Source organism: Martes martes, assembly GCF_963455335.1.
Source record: "Martes martes genome assembly, chromosome: 11".
Classification (NCBI taxonomy): domain Eukaryota; kingdom Metazoa; phylum Chordata; class Mammalia; order Carnivora; family Mustelidae; genus Martes; species Martes martes.
In genome coordinates, this window is record NC_137899.1 from 34274330 (window position 1) to 34288704 (window position 14375).

A 14375-nucleotide genomic window follows, 5' to 3' on the forward strand; every position below is an offset into this window, starting at 1 on the left:
ATTCTCTATATCATTTCTTATTTTTATGAAATTCTTTTGAGATTTCACTGTTTTTTTCATTTCTGAATATATGTATTTTGCATATTCACTAAGGAAAAAAGACAAATCTTATTCATACTACAGTATCCTCTTCATAAATAATTTGAACCTGAATGATTAAAGTTTTAGTGCTACTAAAATTATTCACAGTATGTTTAAGAATAGAATGAGAATGTAGAAATTTTAATACAGGAATTAAATTCATGAAATTCATATTCTATTTGAAATTCAAAAATGGATTTTGGACCCGAGAACTCATTTCCTCATTAATGCTTCCAGTTAAACTTTCTACCCCTTCTCCAAGCCTTGGAGTGAGGGAATGGCAGGAATAGGCCACGAGGAATACTTATTTGGAATCAATGGACTGCTAGGGAATCAGATGGAGGGAATAAAAAGTAAAACATACTGAATAGGAAGATTCTGGGACTTACTCTCTGCACCCCCCCGACCAATCCGACAGTTTCAACTATGAAAAATATAAGTAACAAATTGGCACTTCTACTCTCATGAGCTCATTATTAAACCAAGATACTTACAGGGTGCATGGAATGGATAGGCAGATGAAGGGGCTACAAACAAAATTGACATGGAAACATTACCCTTGATCTGGGAAGGTAGGAACCCACTACTCAATTGCTTGACCTTTCTAACATATCTTCAAAATACTAACACTTAATTAGGTCACGATAAGAAAGTTAAAAACTAAGTCTTTTGAATTGTTAAGTTAAAAGTCACGGGTGCCTTATAGAACACATTTTGTTTAATATTGGTTTGTTTTAAAACTCATATTTGTTTTAGTGTATGGCCAAATGAAAAACAGTAAACTTTGAACAAAGCATTTCCGGTGTGAGGTTTCAGTAAGTCGTGATCACTTAGAAGGTCCCTAACAGCTGTGAATTAACTCACTCTAATATATCCTACATGATGAAATAAGATGTTCCCGTATCCAGTCATGTTTTCCCATTTGAAATTCTTAGGAAGAGCCTTAGTTCTGGACATATATTCCAGAAGGAAAGAATTGGGATTTTTATTTCTGTGAAAGTGGTTAATTTATATAAGTAACTTGAATAAGATTGACTTTAGAGCATTACTAACTACATGTTTAATATGGTACAATTGATATTGCAAAAACAGGTATTCTTTCATGACTGAAGCTTATTTATGCTGTTAAAAATAGTTACTTGAACATGTTGTCACCAAGCCTTTGGTGTCTCTTTTAAAGATGAAGGAGAGAGAGAGAGTTTGTGTGTGTGTGTGTGTGTGTGTGTGTGTGTGCGCACGCGCGTGCGTGCGTGGGAGACACAGAGAGAGAGAGAGAGAGACTGTATTCTTCATTTTAGTTTTGCAATTCAGAACTCCTCTAGTGGAGACCTTTCAATGAATGCTAGAACTTTCATGTTTATGCTCTCCCTGAATATACTTCCATAGGTAACTAATTCTTCTCTTTCCTTTTCTTCTTGTCCATGAAAAGAAATTATCGAGAACAGAGGTATGTGATGAGAATAAGCTGAACACATAACTGAAAGTTTTAAATCCTGTTAGCATCCTTGGAATTCATACATGCAGTTATAAATTATGTTGACTTTGTTTCTGTGATCATTGAGCAGTCTTGTTTTTCATGACCTTGAGACTATAATTTTAATAATGGTGCTGTGGAATGTATTATTTTAAAATAACATGTATTATCATTAAATTTTAATGGTTCTTTCATCCAACAGTACCATAATAATAGAAGTTACTTATGCTACTATTATAGTAATATATATGGAAATGAATTTTTTTCCATCTAAAACAAACTTCCTCTGTGTTAAGGAATCACCTTAATTGGCTTTTCTTCATCTTTTTAGCAATCTTACTGCCTAGTACTTTCTGAAGGAATTTATTTATTTTTTTGTTAGTATTGTTATGTTAGTAACTTCCATTCATAAATGATAAAATTTATATGGACACAGTGTTAGGATCAGGAGAATGTCCTAGTACTGTTTACCTCTGCATGAGAAAATATTTTTGTCCTGATTAAGTAATTGCATAGGTAAAGAAATAATTTGCATTATTAGAATCTCAGAGTGTCTAGTGTAAAGCCCATAAAGTCAGACACCCTGTTCATCATAACCTTCAAATCTATGTTTAACTAACAGCATAAAAAGAGATATAGAGCATTCATGTGCTTTTATAAAATTGTCTATTTTTTCTAAATCTAAATTAGCCCATTTTGAGATGTCCCCTTTACTTTTCACATTCCAAAAATTATTAATGCTCTTAGCTATTGATTCTAAAAATTTAAAATATCCTGGAAGACCAGGTCTTATGCATCATATAATACTAGGTTAGTACTCAAGATATCTGTGCAGATTCATACTTACTTAACTGTCCTCACTGTTCCATTAAATGTCAGGCAGATTAGGAATAAGATGTAATAAACATGATACACTTTTTCAGGCCCCAGCCAGCTTTCATTTTCTCACAAATTAAAATTTTGAACTTCACTTTTCTGTTTCATCCCATGTTGTAATTTAAAATTCCTGTAAGACTTTAGCCATAAGTATCTACAGTCTCTATAAATGTGCTCGTAGGGGACCAACTAAGATCCTGGTCAGTTAGCATGGATATTAGGAAATACCCGGTCCTGGGATAACTAACTAACTCGTTATTAATGGGAAAAGTAAAGCTGAGACAAAGTGAGCTAAGTTTTAAAAACAGCTAGATTTCTTTTTGGCATGTTTAAAACTCTTGTGTCCAGAATCACCAGAGGAGAGGTGGACTTGGTTAAGCTTTCTCTTAGATAGAGTTTGATCAGTCATATCAGAAATCTAAGTCTGGTGGCTTTCTCCAATGGAAAACAAAATTAGGCTAATAAGATCAAATATTGATGACCCAGCCTCATTTCCGTAGTGACTAAGGCTACAAGGTGATTTAATATGGCTGACATATAAAAATGAAAGTAAAATGTCACAAATATAAGCAACATAAACAAACCTGAAGCAGGGCTCTAAGACACATTCTCACCTGGAGTACGATCCAGAATAAAGGATTACACACCACACTACAAAAAAATTGTTAATATGCAAAACTGTGTACCAACTTATTCTAACTCAGAATCTGCCTGGGTACAATTGAGAACATTTTTGCATTAAGAGTTTCCTTTATTTGTCTGATATAATTTCATGCCTCCTGGCATTACCGACTCATCATTTCATCAATCTGGTTACAGTTTTGGAATCTAGTCTATATTTTGAGAGTGGTCACATCTTTGACAGATTTATTTTATGTATTTTGATATATTTCATTGCAATATTTATTTATTTTTGTCCTTGTCCATAGCTAATGAGTCTTAGACTTGTAGAATAATTCTCAAAATGAAGAAGTAGCAAATAATGGACTTTAGGTCAGCAAGTCATAAATGTATAAATATCTTCTGAAGGATTTTCCTTTTTGAGAATATATGTCACTGGTAATAGAGTAGTTGAAAAGGCCAAATGGACCAAAGCATGCATTAAGAAATGCATAGTCTTATAAAAATATATTCAGATGTTCAGAAGGATGTGTTCAGTTCCAAGGGATGCTAGGAAATAGAAATAGGAATTTTGAGTCGTCTTTGTCTTTAAATTTAAAGGTTTTCCTTTGAGGTTCCATGGTGGGAGGACCAAGTGACAAGGAATCAGAAATTCACTTTGTAGGATGTGATTTCTTGGGAAGTCACGTAAATTTTCCTTTAAGATCAGATAAAGTTCTGTGTAATTTCTTGGGAAGTCACGTAAATTTTCCTTTAAGATCAGATAAAGTTCTGTGTAATCTGTAAAGCATCGTAGTAAGGGAAGTTCATAATATGTGGTCTCTGAAGACTTTGCGTTTCTCTGATACTCAAACGGAGGACATGGATGTGGTTGTCCTCACAAAGCAAGGCAGCATCTGTCCATGTGAATGAGGCCCACGCTTACTGGTCGACCTGGTGCAAGTATTGGCAAACATAAAGGTTTGCTCTGACACTAAATGCGAGACCATATTAAACATATAGCCAGTTACCAGACTCTTATTAATGATATAATGTCTCAGAAATGCCATTAGGATAACTTTCAAATTATTGGAGAAGTCAGGCAAGTAATTCTGTGAAGGAGCGTGGTAACCTGGCATGATAGGTTTAATTGCAAGTCTGACAAAAAGACAAGAAACCAACCCTTTTTTTTCCTTTTTGTTTACAAACTGCTTAATAAAAACAGGAGCCCTGTTCTGGATACAGTAGAGGCAGAACCCCATGCACGAATGGTATTATTTTAAATCTGACATCGTTAACCTTATGAAGGGTAGAACCATGTAACCTAGGAACCATGGAGAGTTCTTTTACACAACATAGTTGGAAGGATGGCTAAAGATCTTTTTCTTTAAAATCTTCAGGGAAGAAGACTTCCATATTATTTTTAGCTGATGCTATCATAATTGTTGTAGGATTTAGCGCTGTATACTCTGTGGGTTTGGTTTTTTAAGATTTTATTTTCAAGCAATCTCTACACCCCGCTATGGGGCTCTAACTCACAACCCTGAAATCAAGAGTCTCACACTCCACCAACTGAGCCTGCCAGGTGCCCCAGCAACTGTATACTTTGTAACAAGAATTCTAAGTTTGAGCTTTAGTTTTCAGGTAGGTTTGCAAGTAGCAATAGATTAAGCAAGCATTCATTTGAACTTGGATTTATAAAACATCCACCGTATTCAGCTGAAATATTCTCTTCCTTTGTCTGAAGTGAGCATACATCATTATGATTAATGTGAAATAGAATAAATAATTAGGTCATATCTTCCTGATCTGTACTTTAAAAAGAAACCCCCTTCCCCATTTATTTTCTTTCTCACCTGTTTTAGCCAGTTTATCTCCTGCTTGTGAACCTCCCTCCCTCCTTTTTTTCAAACCTATCTCAGTTTGTTTTTATATTATTATTATTATTGAAGTGATATGCATCTGTCAGTGTGACTTGGTACACATTATACAATATTTCTTAAAACAGTAAAGTAACAATTCTAATATCAGACAGCCCAGACACAAACAAAAGCATTGGAGAAATGCCTCCTTCAGCATTAAGGTTAGGACTTAATTTTCTTCATTGCATTCTCATTTTGAGTCTGTGTAAAGATCAAAGTTAAATATTATGGTTCAGTGGACCCTTTAAGGAAAGACCAGACGGCCCTCGTAACAGGGTTCCTTTCTGAGGAAAAAGAATTTAGTTAGATAAGCTTTTGTTTTAGTCATTTATTTAAAAAAAAATCATGTGCATATCTGCAATATTTGCATATAATATGGGAGATATGAAGTAATTATCCTATGACAAAACTTGGCACTAGTCAGGCCACCAAATGTAGTAATCACTTTATGATTCAAAACTCCATGAGACCAGCAAAATTTAAGAAGAAAGCCATAAAGACTAGAAAAATAAATTTAATTCAAAAAATTTAAGGATTTAGTTAATCATTTATGATCTTATGTAACAAATGATGAAATGTTATTTTATTGATCATGGGGACCTAATATTCTCTATCTTTACTAAAGGTTAAACAAGAAGAGATAAATTTGTTGTAATCTGAAATGGATATTGAAAAAAGGAGAAATTTCTCGACAGTGAAGAATGTTAAATATTATTCTTAAGAGATCTTTCACAAAATTCTTACTCTATCGTTAACATTGTTATTCATTTACTATGGGAAGAAACATGCATTACATGCATTCCTTATGGGATTTTAAGGGGAATACAGAGTCTTTTCTGTATTTTGGAGTCTTCCTAATAAAAATAGCTAAGAATCTAATCTGCCCATCCCAATAAAAATAAGGCCATGCCCTAGAAGTTCATTGAACTTAAAATCCTTTCCAACCCCTTGACTGAAGCGCACAGTTTATGATATATTTGGCATTTAGAATTTTGGTTCCTTATGTGAAAGGTGACTGTGCACTGCAGAGAAATTACACTGAAGGAGTGGTAAAATGCGGAGACTTTAAAAAAACCAAACCAACAACAAAACTAGGCCCATCTGTCGTGAGAGGTAGTCCATTTAAGCCTGCAGCATCAGCCAAGGGAGCCCTTGGTAAATTCCTGAATGCCAGAACCATGTAATGAAAAGATAATTTGGGCAATAGATTAATGGGAAAGGTCAAATGTAGTTGGAATTTGTCTTTATTTTATTTGAATTTAGTGAGGCACATTTTATCAGCTTATACAGAGTATTACTAAAGGTAATGATGAGAAAAAGGATTTGTTAACCATAAAGATTATTGTTGGAAATTGATGTTGATGGGATATTCTCGGGCATTCATTTATAAATATTAATATGATCCAAAAGGAAAGTTTCCACTCTGAGGTGACATACAGAACTCTGAGTTTCTTGAGATCATTTTTTTTTTCAAGCATGACAGAACATTTTACTCATAGGAGGCAAAGCAGAAAATGTGATTCCAGAGATTAAAGATCTCTTGCATAACAATATGTATCATTCGTCCTGTATTATTAACACTATGAATATGGGGAAACTGTATTTTTTTGTATAAAATTAATGTTTCATACTATACTGTGAAAAAGAAAAAAGTTACAGTTATGAGCTGAAGCTACTCAAAGGGTTAAAATATTTTGCAAGAACATGTATCACAGAGTTCTAGGTAAAATTAGTCTTACAAATCTAATGAGAACTTTGACTTGCTTCAAAGGGGAGGATCACACAACTTAATATATGTGCTTCCTATGGGTTGAAAAATTTTTTTAGATTTGTGGAAATATGTGAGTATATAGGATTGAAATAATATGAGAGAGGTATTCAAGTCATTCAAAAGAACGAATGACCAAGTGTTGTCAAGATTTCAAACAGAATGGGAATTGGTACAAGAAAGCAAGCATCTGAAAGTGGCATTTTTAAGGATAGAATTTAGCATCAGCAAGTAACCAAGATAAACAGGCTCGCTAAGGAAAAACCAAGTAGAAAAAGGAGTTGGCAAATTTGGCCTTTGTTGGAGACCTACTGAAGTATAACTCTGTTTAAAATTCTCAATCCAGTGCCTCCCACAACAGTACCAAATGGAACTGAACCAAATTTTGGATGCAGGTGACCGTGTGGAGGCCAGCCATTGGCAGATGATCACATTTGCTCTTGAGGCTGACTAGGTGGTCCATTTTAGAGTTTTCTACCCTTCTCCCTTAGGAAAAGTAATAAAAATCTGTTCCAGTCTTAGTTAATTCAAAATCAGAGCAAGCAGGGTCCATAGAAGTTCAGATTAAACAGATCTTCCTTTGTTGTGTTCCTTCTACAGTGGAGAATAGAGAAACGAGGTCACCCACCAACTACCTATAAGTATCTCCCCCTATAGTAGGAACAAGAATTCATTTATTTTTCAACCCCTTCTTCCTCTTGCGGAATTATCTCCTTTTACATATTCTCTTGTGCAGCTATAGAATTACATTTTTGGTTGGTGTTGGAATCTCTTTCAGTTTCTTCCTATTTCTCCTAAATGAACAATGAGGCTCCAGATTGAACAGATTACACTAATAAGAATTTATTTGGATTAAATTATAGAAAATGGCTTAGAAATCAGTTATTTTAAGACTTAATTGGTTTTAAGGTTACATTATATAATGTCTAGAAATCACGAATAGTTTATTGGCCACAGTGAAAAAAACTATGCCTTATCTGGGGCAAGGACTCTCTGTCCCAACATGTTTCCTTTAGCACCATTTTTTTTTTTTTTTTCAAAGACAACAACTTTGGTCAACATCTCCAAGATAATAAAGTTACAACAAAAAAACCTCATCTTCCCATATTTTTCCCCTGAAGCAAGGCTTTATTCATCCAGACTGTGTAGACTTCAGTGATTGCATTTCTGACCTCTACAGTTAGAATGACTGTAACTTGTCACATTTATTAATAATCTTACGTGTTGTTATAGATTTGATTCATGTAGATCATTATCCCTACCTCTTTTTTTCCTAAAATAATATTTGTATATGTCTGTGTTCATGTGTGTGTCTTGTTTTCTGACTCTGAAATGTTTATTATGCCTTAGACAGTTACCCCAGGGAGATTATGTAAAAAAGCCTGGAGATGGTGACTCTTTTTATAGCGACATTGCTCCCGGAGTCAGCACAAACTCAGCATCTAGTTCTAAGAAGAGGTCTGCTTTTCTGTCGCATTTTCAGATTTCTACCTGTTCCATCACACATTATTCCATTAGTCAGAACATTTCATTATTTTGCAGCAGGTTTGATTACTTCTTCCTTCTTTCTTGAATGTTAAAAAATAGTATCCTTTGTTCTTTGATTACTGCGCTTCCAAATGCCATATGCTCAGAACCACTTGTTAAGCAAATCAGGCCGGAAATTGAACCAAAACTAAACTAAACGGATAACAACCCTAAATCTACAGAGAAATCCTAGGGTTTTTCAATCTTGCTCTTATATGGCTTAAGAAACAATACATAGTGTTTTATAATATTTTAAATGGTGAGCTTTATGTCATGTTGGGTAGTCAAAGAAAAAGGTTACTGTCATGCTTCAGTAAAGCAGTTGTTAAATTGGTACTATAAATACCGCGTTGAATATTTTTAAATTTTAAATATACCAAAGCTAAGCTTGCTGTGAAAAAAAGATCGCTTCTCTGTGAATCATATATTTGAATATTATGATTTTGCCTTTTATTCCTGGAATGATTATTTCTAGACTTTCTCATTTAGAGCTCAGTTGCCAAATTAAGTATATTTAGTATTTGCCTGGGTTTTATAATAGGATAAGTGGGGTTAATACATTATTTATATGTCTTAAACTTTGATGTTATATTCTTGCTCCAGGATCTTAAGGTGTATAAGACCAGTTAAAATTCTGCATGCTTTATAATCGCTTAATAAAATAAACTGGTAAAAGAAATAAATAGTTGGAATGTTTTAGGAAATGAGGCCTACATTCACGTTGAAGAACGCTAAGATGTTCCTGTGGAAGAGTTTCTTTAAAATTGGTTAAGGGGGGGGTAATGTATAGAAAAAAAAGATTTGGTAGCCCAGTACATGGCTTTGGGCACAATAAGCACTTTGGAGACTGGAAGGGAATTTCTAGTTTATTCAGAAGAAACGTGATCTCTTCTGGAATTCTATATAGAGTGAATTATCTGTAAAAATTCTGCAATGGATCTCACTCTATAAGCAACCACAAAGGAAAGAAAGAATCAGTAGATCTAGGAACTCTTCTTTATGTGGAACTGTCTTAAGCATGAAGGATTGTTTTTACTTGGATTAACATAGCATAGAGCAAAAATAAAAATATTAGTTTTTGCACAAGGAGTACAGATCTATAGAAGAAGTTTCAAAAATTTTTATTCTTTTTATTGGGGTTTTTTTTTGGCTAAGAGAATAAGGTTTATCTAATTCTGTATATAAATATTTTCTTGGTCAAATATTTAATTTTAAATTAAATAACATGGTAAAAAGGTAGAGAAATCAGTGGATTCCAGCAGAATTTCTGTTGTCCTGCTGGACAAAATAGGATTCATTCTTTAATCAGAAAATTATGTTGTAAAACTCCTAATCTGGGGAATTAATGTGTAATAACTGCTGAGTTCCATTTATTTTCATTCATCAATAGAAGGCTCCTTTTAGAGTAGATATTATTAGCGATTAACTGGAATGTGTGGAAAAGTTTTTAAATATAGTGTTGTTTTCTAAAGTACCTCAAGAAGAGCTTAAAATACTGATTAGAATAATTCGCAGATACTAGAAGAGTGGGTTATGACTTTTAAGTAGTTAAAAATGGTATCAAATTATGTGACTTCTTCTAAATACATGTAGTTTGTCAAAATACTTTTTCTTATGTGGTACAGGTAGGTGTGTAAGTTTTGCTTCTCATAGACAATTTATTTAAGATGGTAGGACACACATAGCGTACGGTCTTAATGGTACATGGGCTTTGTGAGAGACATTTCCATGATAAACATTTGATTCAGTTCAGTTATTGGGCAATTAACTAAGAGTACTACATTTGGTTGGGGGCAGGGGGAGGTATTTGTGGAGAAAATGCCAATTCTCAGAAAATAGTTTTATTGTTTAAGAAAACCTAAATATTACTTTGATGAAGGTTGAGCAGTTTCAATTGAACAGATCTTAACGAAATCTCTTGGAAGTCCATGTTCTCATAATATTTGAATGAAAACCATTGCTTTACAATTAAGAAACATCTATAGTGGGACCCCATTATAACTCTTCTGCTTGGGTAACATAACTGAACTATGAAGTGAATTTGCTGTCCGTGGTTGTTGGGAATGTAATTGGCTTGCATGGTATGCTATACTTTTCCATTATAAACTATTGTAATGGGGTTCCATTGTATTTGACTTTTCTTAAATTGAATGTTGTGTAATTCTGCCTTCTTCATGAAGACGTTCATGTTCTCTTCATTCTTTCATTTCAGATTTTTTTCTTTCTTGATTTATTTAATGCGTAGTAATGCTTAGAAATTTTGCTTACTGATTTTGAAACTAAGTTCACTTGATTATATTTTTGAACAGTATATACACATTTTCCATTTCAGGTCAAATGGGCTTTCTCATTCTTGGAGTGAAAGGATTCCGGACACAAAACATATTTCAGACATCTGTGAAAACGGACGACCTCGAAGTAATTCTTGGCAAGGTATAGGGCGGCATTCTGAGCAGCTAGTGCATCTGTTTGCAGGACCCAGATCCTGTTTTGTGGTTCTTGGTTGTAAAGATTTGTCTTTCATGTACGCTTTGTACTTCTCCCAACAGAGAAGAGGGCATTTATTATGATTTCTTTCTTTTTTTCTTGGATTGGAAATGATGGGATTCAGTAGGACCAGGGTGAGAGAAGGCTGTACAGTACTATACAGCCCTGTGTTCTGGGAGGGGCTGGCTGTGAATTATACCACTTGAAATACCCTGTGATTACACATAGGACAGTTGTTTGTTTATATTCAAATCTAGCCATAAACCGTCTTTTTCAGGTAACCTGGGAGGCAACAGAAAGAAAATCAGAGGCAAAAGATTTAGACCTCGGTCTAATTCAACTGAGTAAGTCTAAACCTCTAATGGAAAAAGGCATTCCAAGGTCCTGTGCAATTAGTGTGCAGAGTTAATTAACGAGATCATCAAAGAACTGTAAACCATGCCTCTGGTCTTGGTTTTGTCTTTTTAATTCTTTTTTTGCGGTTTTAAAATTAACCATGGCTTTTCTCTTTTACATAGGCATCTCCGCAACTGTGCCCAAACCAATATTCACTGATAGCGGGGGTCCCCACTCTCGCTGCAGGCTTTTTCCTCCAGTAACCTGCCATGTGGTGTCTTGGTTCCTTTTGAAGGGAATTTTGATAACATTCCTTTCTTCTCATCACCCGGGGTCCAGCCATTTCAGAGGGGTCACCTTTCCTCTTCCCAATGTTCACACAGCCTAGAAGCATCAGGGGACAGTTCCCACCGTCCTAGAGCATGAGGCTGCTCACAGTGGGAAACCACCGCTCGGAGGGCTTCATGGCTACAATCTAAGCATTCTCTCAGACTAATGGAATACGGATTCCCTTTTAAATCTTCCTTCCGAGGACATTTAAAAGGGCACTTACCAAAACTTGCTCTTTAACGGAATCATTGTCACTAAATGCAACACTATCTGTTTTAAATGATAGCCACACATTTTTTTTTTAAGCCGAGGCGAGAGGGAGGGGGTGGGATCAGAAATTACATTTAAAGTTGTTTCTAATGAGGTAAACACCATGCACTTTTTTTTTGGTTTGTTGTTTCTTCCCGTAAGAAAGTACAACAAGACCAAGCTTCCTCAAACCTTTATCTCACGTTAAGGAATCAAACACACCCTCATTATCCTTCTGGACCTTGCCACCAGGTTTTAATTAACCATACTTTTTTGACCTATCTAAACCTTTTTTTTTTTTTTAAACTTCTTTCTCACTGCAGTGCTAGTTACTGTTTTCAGGATCACTGTTGCCTCTTCATGCCTTAATACTTTAAAAAAAATCTGAATTAGCAGGTGTTTGTTAACTGCTTGTAGAAACTTATGTTAGCTTTTCCATCATATACCCTGCCTTTTTCAGTCCAGGAATAAAAACAGTGCCCTGAAATTTGGACCCTCCTGCTGATGGTATTGTCTTGTAAGTGGCTTGTCAAAAGTTTGCTAGAGGATACTTTATTTTTAGAAGCAATAGATAGGTTTCAGTGATACCTTTGCATGGTCCAGAATGGCATCATAGAACTCCATCATAAATGACTAATCTGTTAGAGTTTATCTTATACATTCCCAAAGCGCTTTGATGCTTTAGGGCTCATTGTGGATAAACTCTTGGAATGTCGTTTGATTTGTTTTGCATGAGGTCACCTGGTAAAGAGCGCCTCAGCTCATCTCAGTTGCTCACAAGAAAACAGATAAAACTGCAAAACATTCTTCAGAACTTCCTTTGTGTACTGGTTAGCATTTTAACAGCATTTCCTAGAATAAAGCTTTGAAAACTCTTGAATGAAAATAAACCAACATTATATTAAAGCTGTGTATTGACCCAAACAGCACTTGGTGTTTAGCAAGATTCATACAGTATTTTCTAGCACAGTCACTTACTTTTTAAAACTTTTCTGTAAAACTCTCACTCATATCATGATAAAAATTATAATACTAGCTAGCCCTCAAGGAATCTCTTGCCTGTGAGATAACACTGTAATATTTAATAAGATGTCATAGTGGAATCATCTTTGTGAGTAAAAAGTATTAAGGACTCCCTCAGATTTTTCAGACTTTGCAGATGGGGGTTACATGACTCATGTTAATTAAATGGAACCAAGTCTGTGACGTTGGCCACTATTCTCACATACCTTATTGTATGGGCACTATATACTTATTTTTTTTTTCCTTGAAAAGAATCGTAATACATAACATATCAGGAGGTATGTTGACAGTCTTTTTTTATGCTTTCCATATTGGCTAAATAATCCCTTTTGCTTCTGATATAACATTATAATTTGTGGGACTATAAGAGAAACAGAATGACCACAGACAGACATATCTTTTTTATTTTTTAGATAAAAAGGTATCATCTGAGTCCATGATTTCAGCATCTCCTTTAGTACCCATCATCCCAAAGGATGATGAAACATCAGGACATGAATTAAAACGCTCACCACAAATGCATACTTGGCTAATTAACAACATATAATGTCCTTGTTTATTGTATTGTTTTCCACTCAAAGTTTTTGCATCTTCCTCACTGTTGTACATGATGTGAAAAAGGTTTTGGCTTAGACTTTGTATTATATATTGTGTTTTTACAGGAGGGAGCCCCAAGCACCTGAGCCTGGGCACTCCCTCGCCCAGACAGTCCCATCCCAAGGCATAAGCCTCGGGGGCTCTGACAGCCCCCAGACAGGGAGTCTGGATCACAGGTCAGTCTCCACCTGCCCCTTCATTCTGGGCTGCCACTTAATCTCCCTCCTAGTCCCTTCCTTGGCTGAGAACAGGGTCATTTGATCTTTGACTGACCCCCAGCGTCTGCTTGGACATGGTCCTGGTCCAGCCAGCACCAGCTAATTTTCCTCTGCCTTTCCATCCTGGAGAACACAAAGAGCTCTCCTCCCCTGTCTAACGCATTTTTTTTGCATGTTGCGCTACAAGCCAAGTCAAGCCACATAGGCAGGTTTACAGCAGTTTGATAAAATCCCATCACTTCCGCCGCCACCACCTAGAGATGCTAGGGTGCTCGCTGTGAAGACACTTTCACGGGCAGAGCCCCAGAAGGAACAGCCACTGAGAGCTCTCTTCAGTGACCTCGAGTGAAATGACCACAGCCTTCTGAGATGTTCCCTGAAATAGAGGGAAAGGCCCATCACATGCAAGCCAAGCCATGCGGCTGTAGGTTTCATGGAACAGCCATGGCGTCAGCCCTTTGAGCTTCTCAGATTGTCAGTGAAAGGCACACCCGTCTCCTCCTGGAAGCTGCCTGTGGGTGACTCAGTTTGCTGTGTGGCTATGTTTCACCTGATAACAGCTGCATGGGCTTTTTCTCCGGTGTTCCCCAGGCCAGAGCATTCACTAGCCTTCATCTGTGGCTGCACTTGCTTTTTGACTTTTTCTTTTTGTTCAAAGTCTCAGTGGAAATTTTTATGCAAGTTTTAATTGGCTATCTCTGTGAAAAGTGCAAGTTGGCAATGATTGTGGCTAAAGGCAAAACTAGTGTGAGTTGTTCCCGAGGCAGGGGACACTGTCTTAGCAAAAATGGTCTTACCGACATAAAAAGCAACCAAACCCTTCTCTTAGGAGGGAACTTCATTGGTTATAGCTAAAAAGGAGGGAAAGGGCTATGGAAAAAGTAACC

General features: G+C 35.8%; 1 protein-coding gene across 5 annotated transcripts in view; it reads left to right on the plus strand.

Moving 5' to 3' along the window:
• Positions 1-14375, plus strand: part of ADAM22 (ADAM metallopeptidase domain 22) — a gene marked incomplete at its 5' end in the record, with an annotated part of 227572 nt that overhangs the window by 197801 nt on the left and 15396 nt on the right. For 2 of the 5 annotated variants that reach the window (XM_080818828.1, XM_080818829.1), the window contains 5 exons: positions 1511-1528; positions 8072-8266; positions 10581-10681; positions 11013-11079; positions 13336-13446. In XM_080818828.1, the coding sequence (XP_080674954.1) occupies positions 1511-1528; positions 8072-8266; positions 10581-10681; positions 11013-11079; positions 13336-13446 (492 nt within the window). The remainder of the gene's footprint in view (positions 1-1510; positions 1529-8071; positions 8267-10580; positions 10682-11012; positions 11080-13335; positions 13447-14375) is intronic. The other 3 variants (XM_080818830.1, XM_080818831.1, XM_080818832.1) reach the window with 2 other exon arrangements.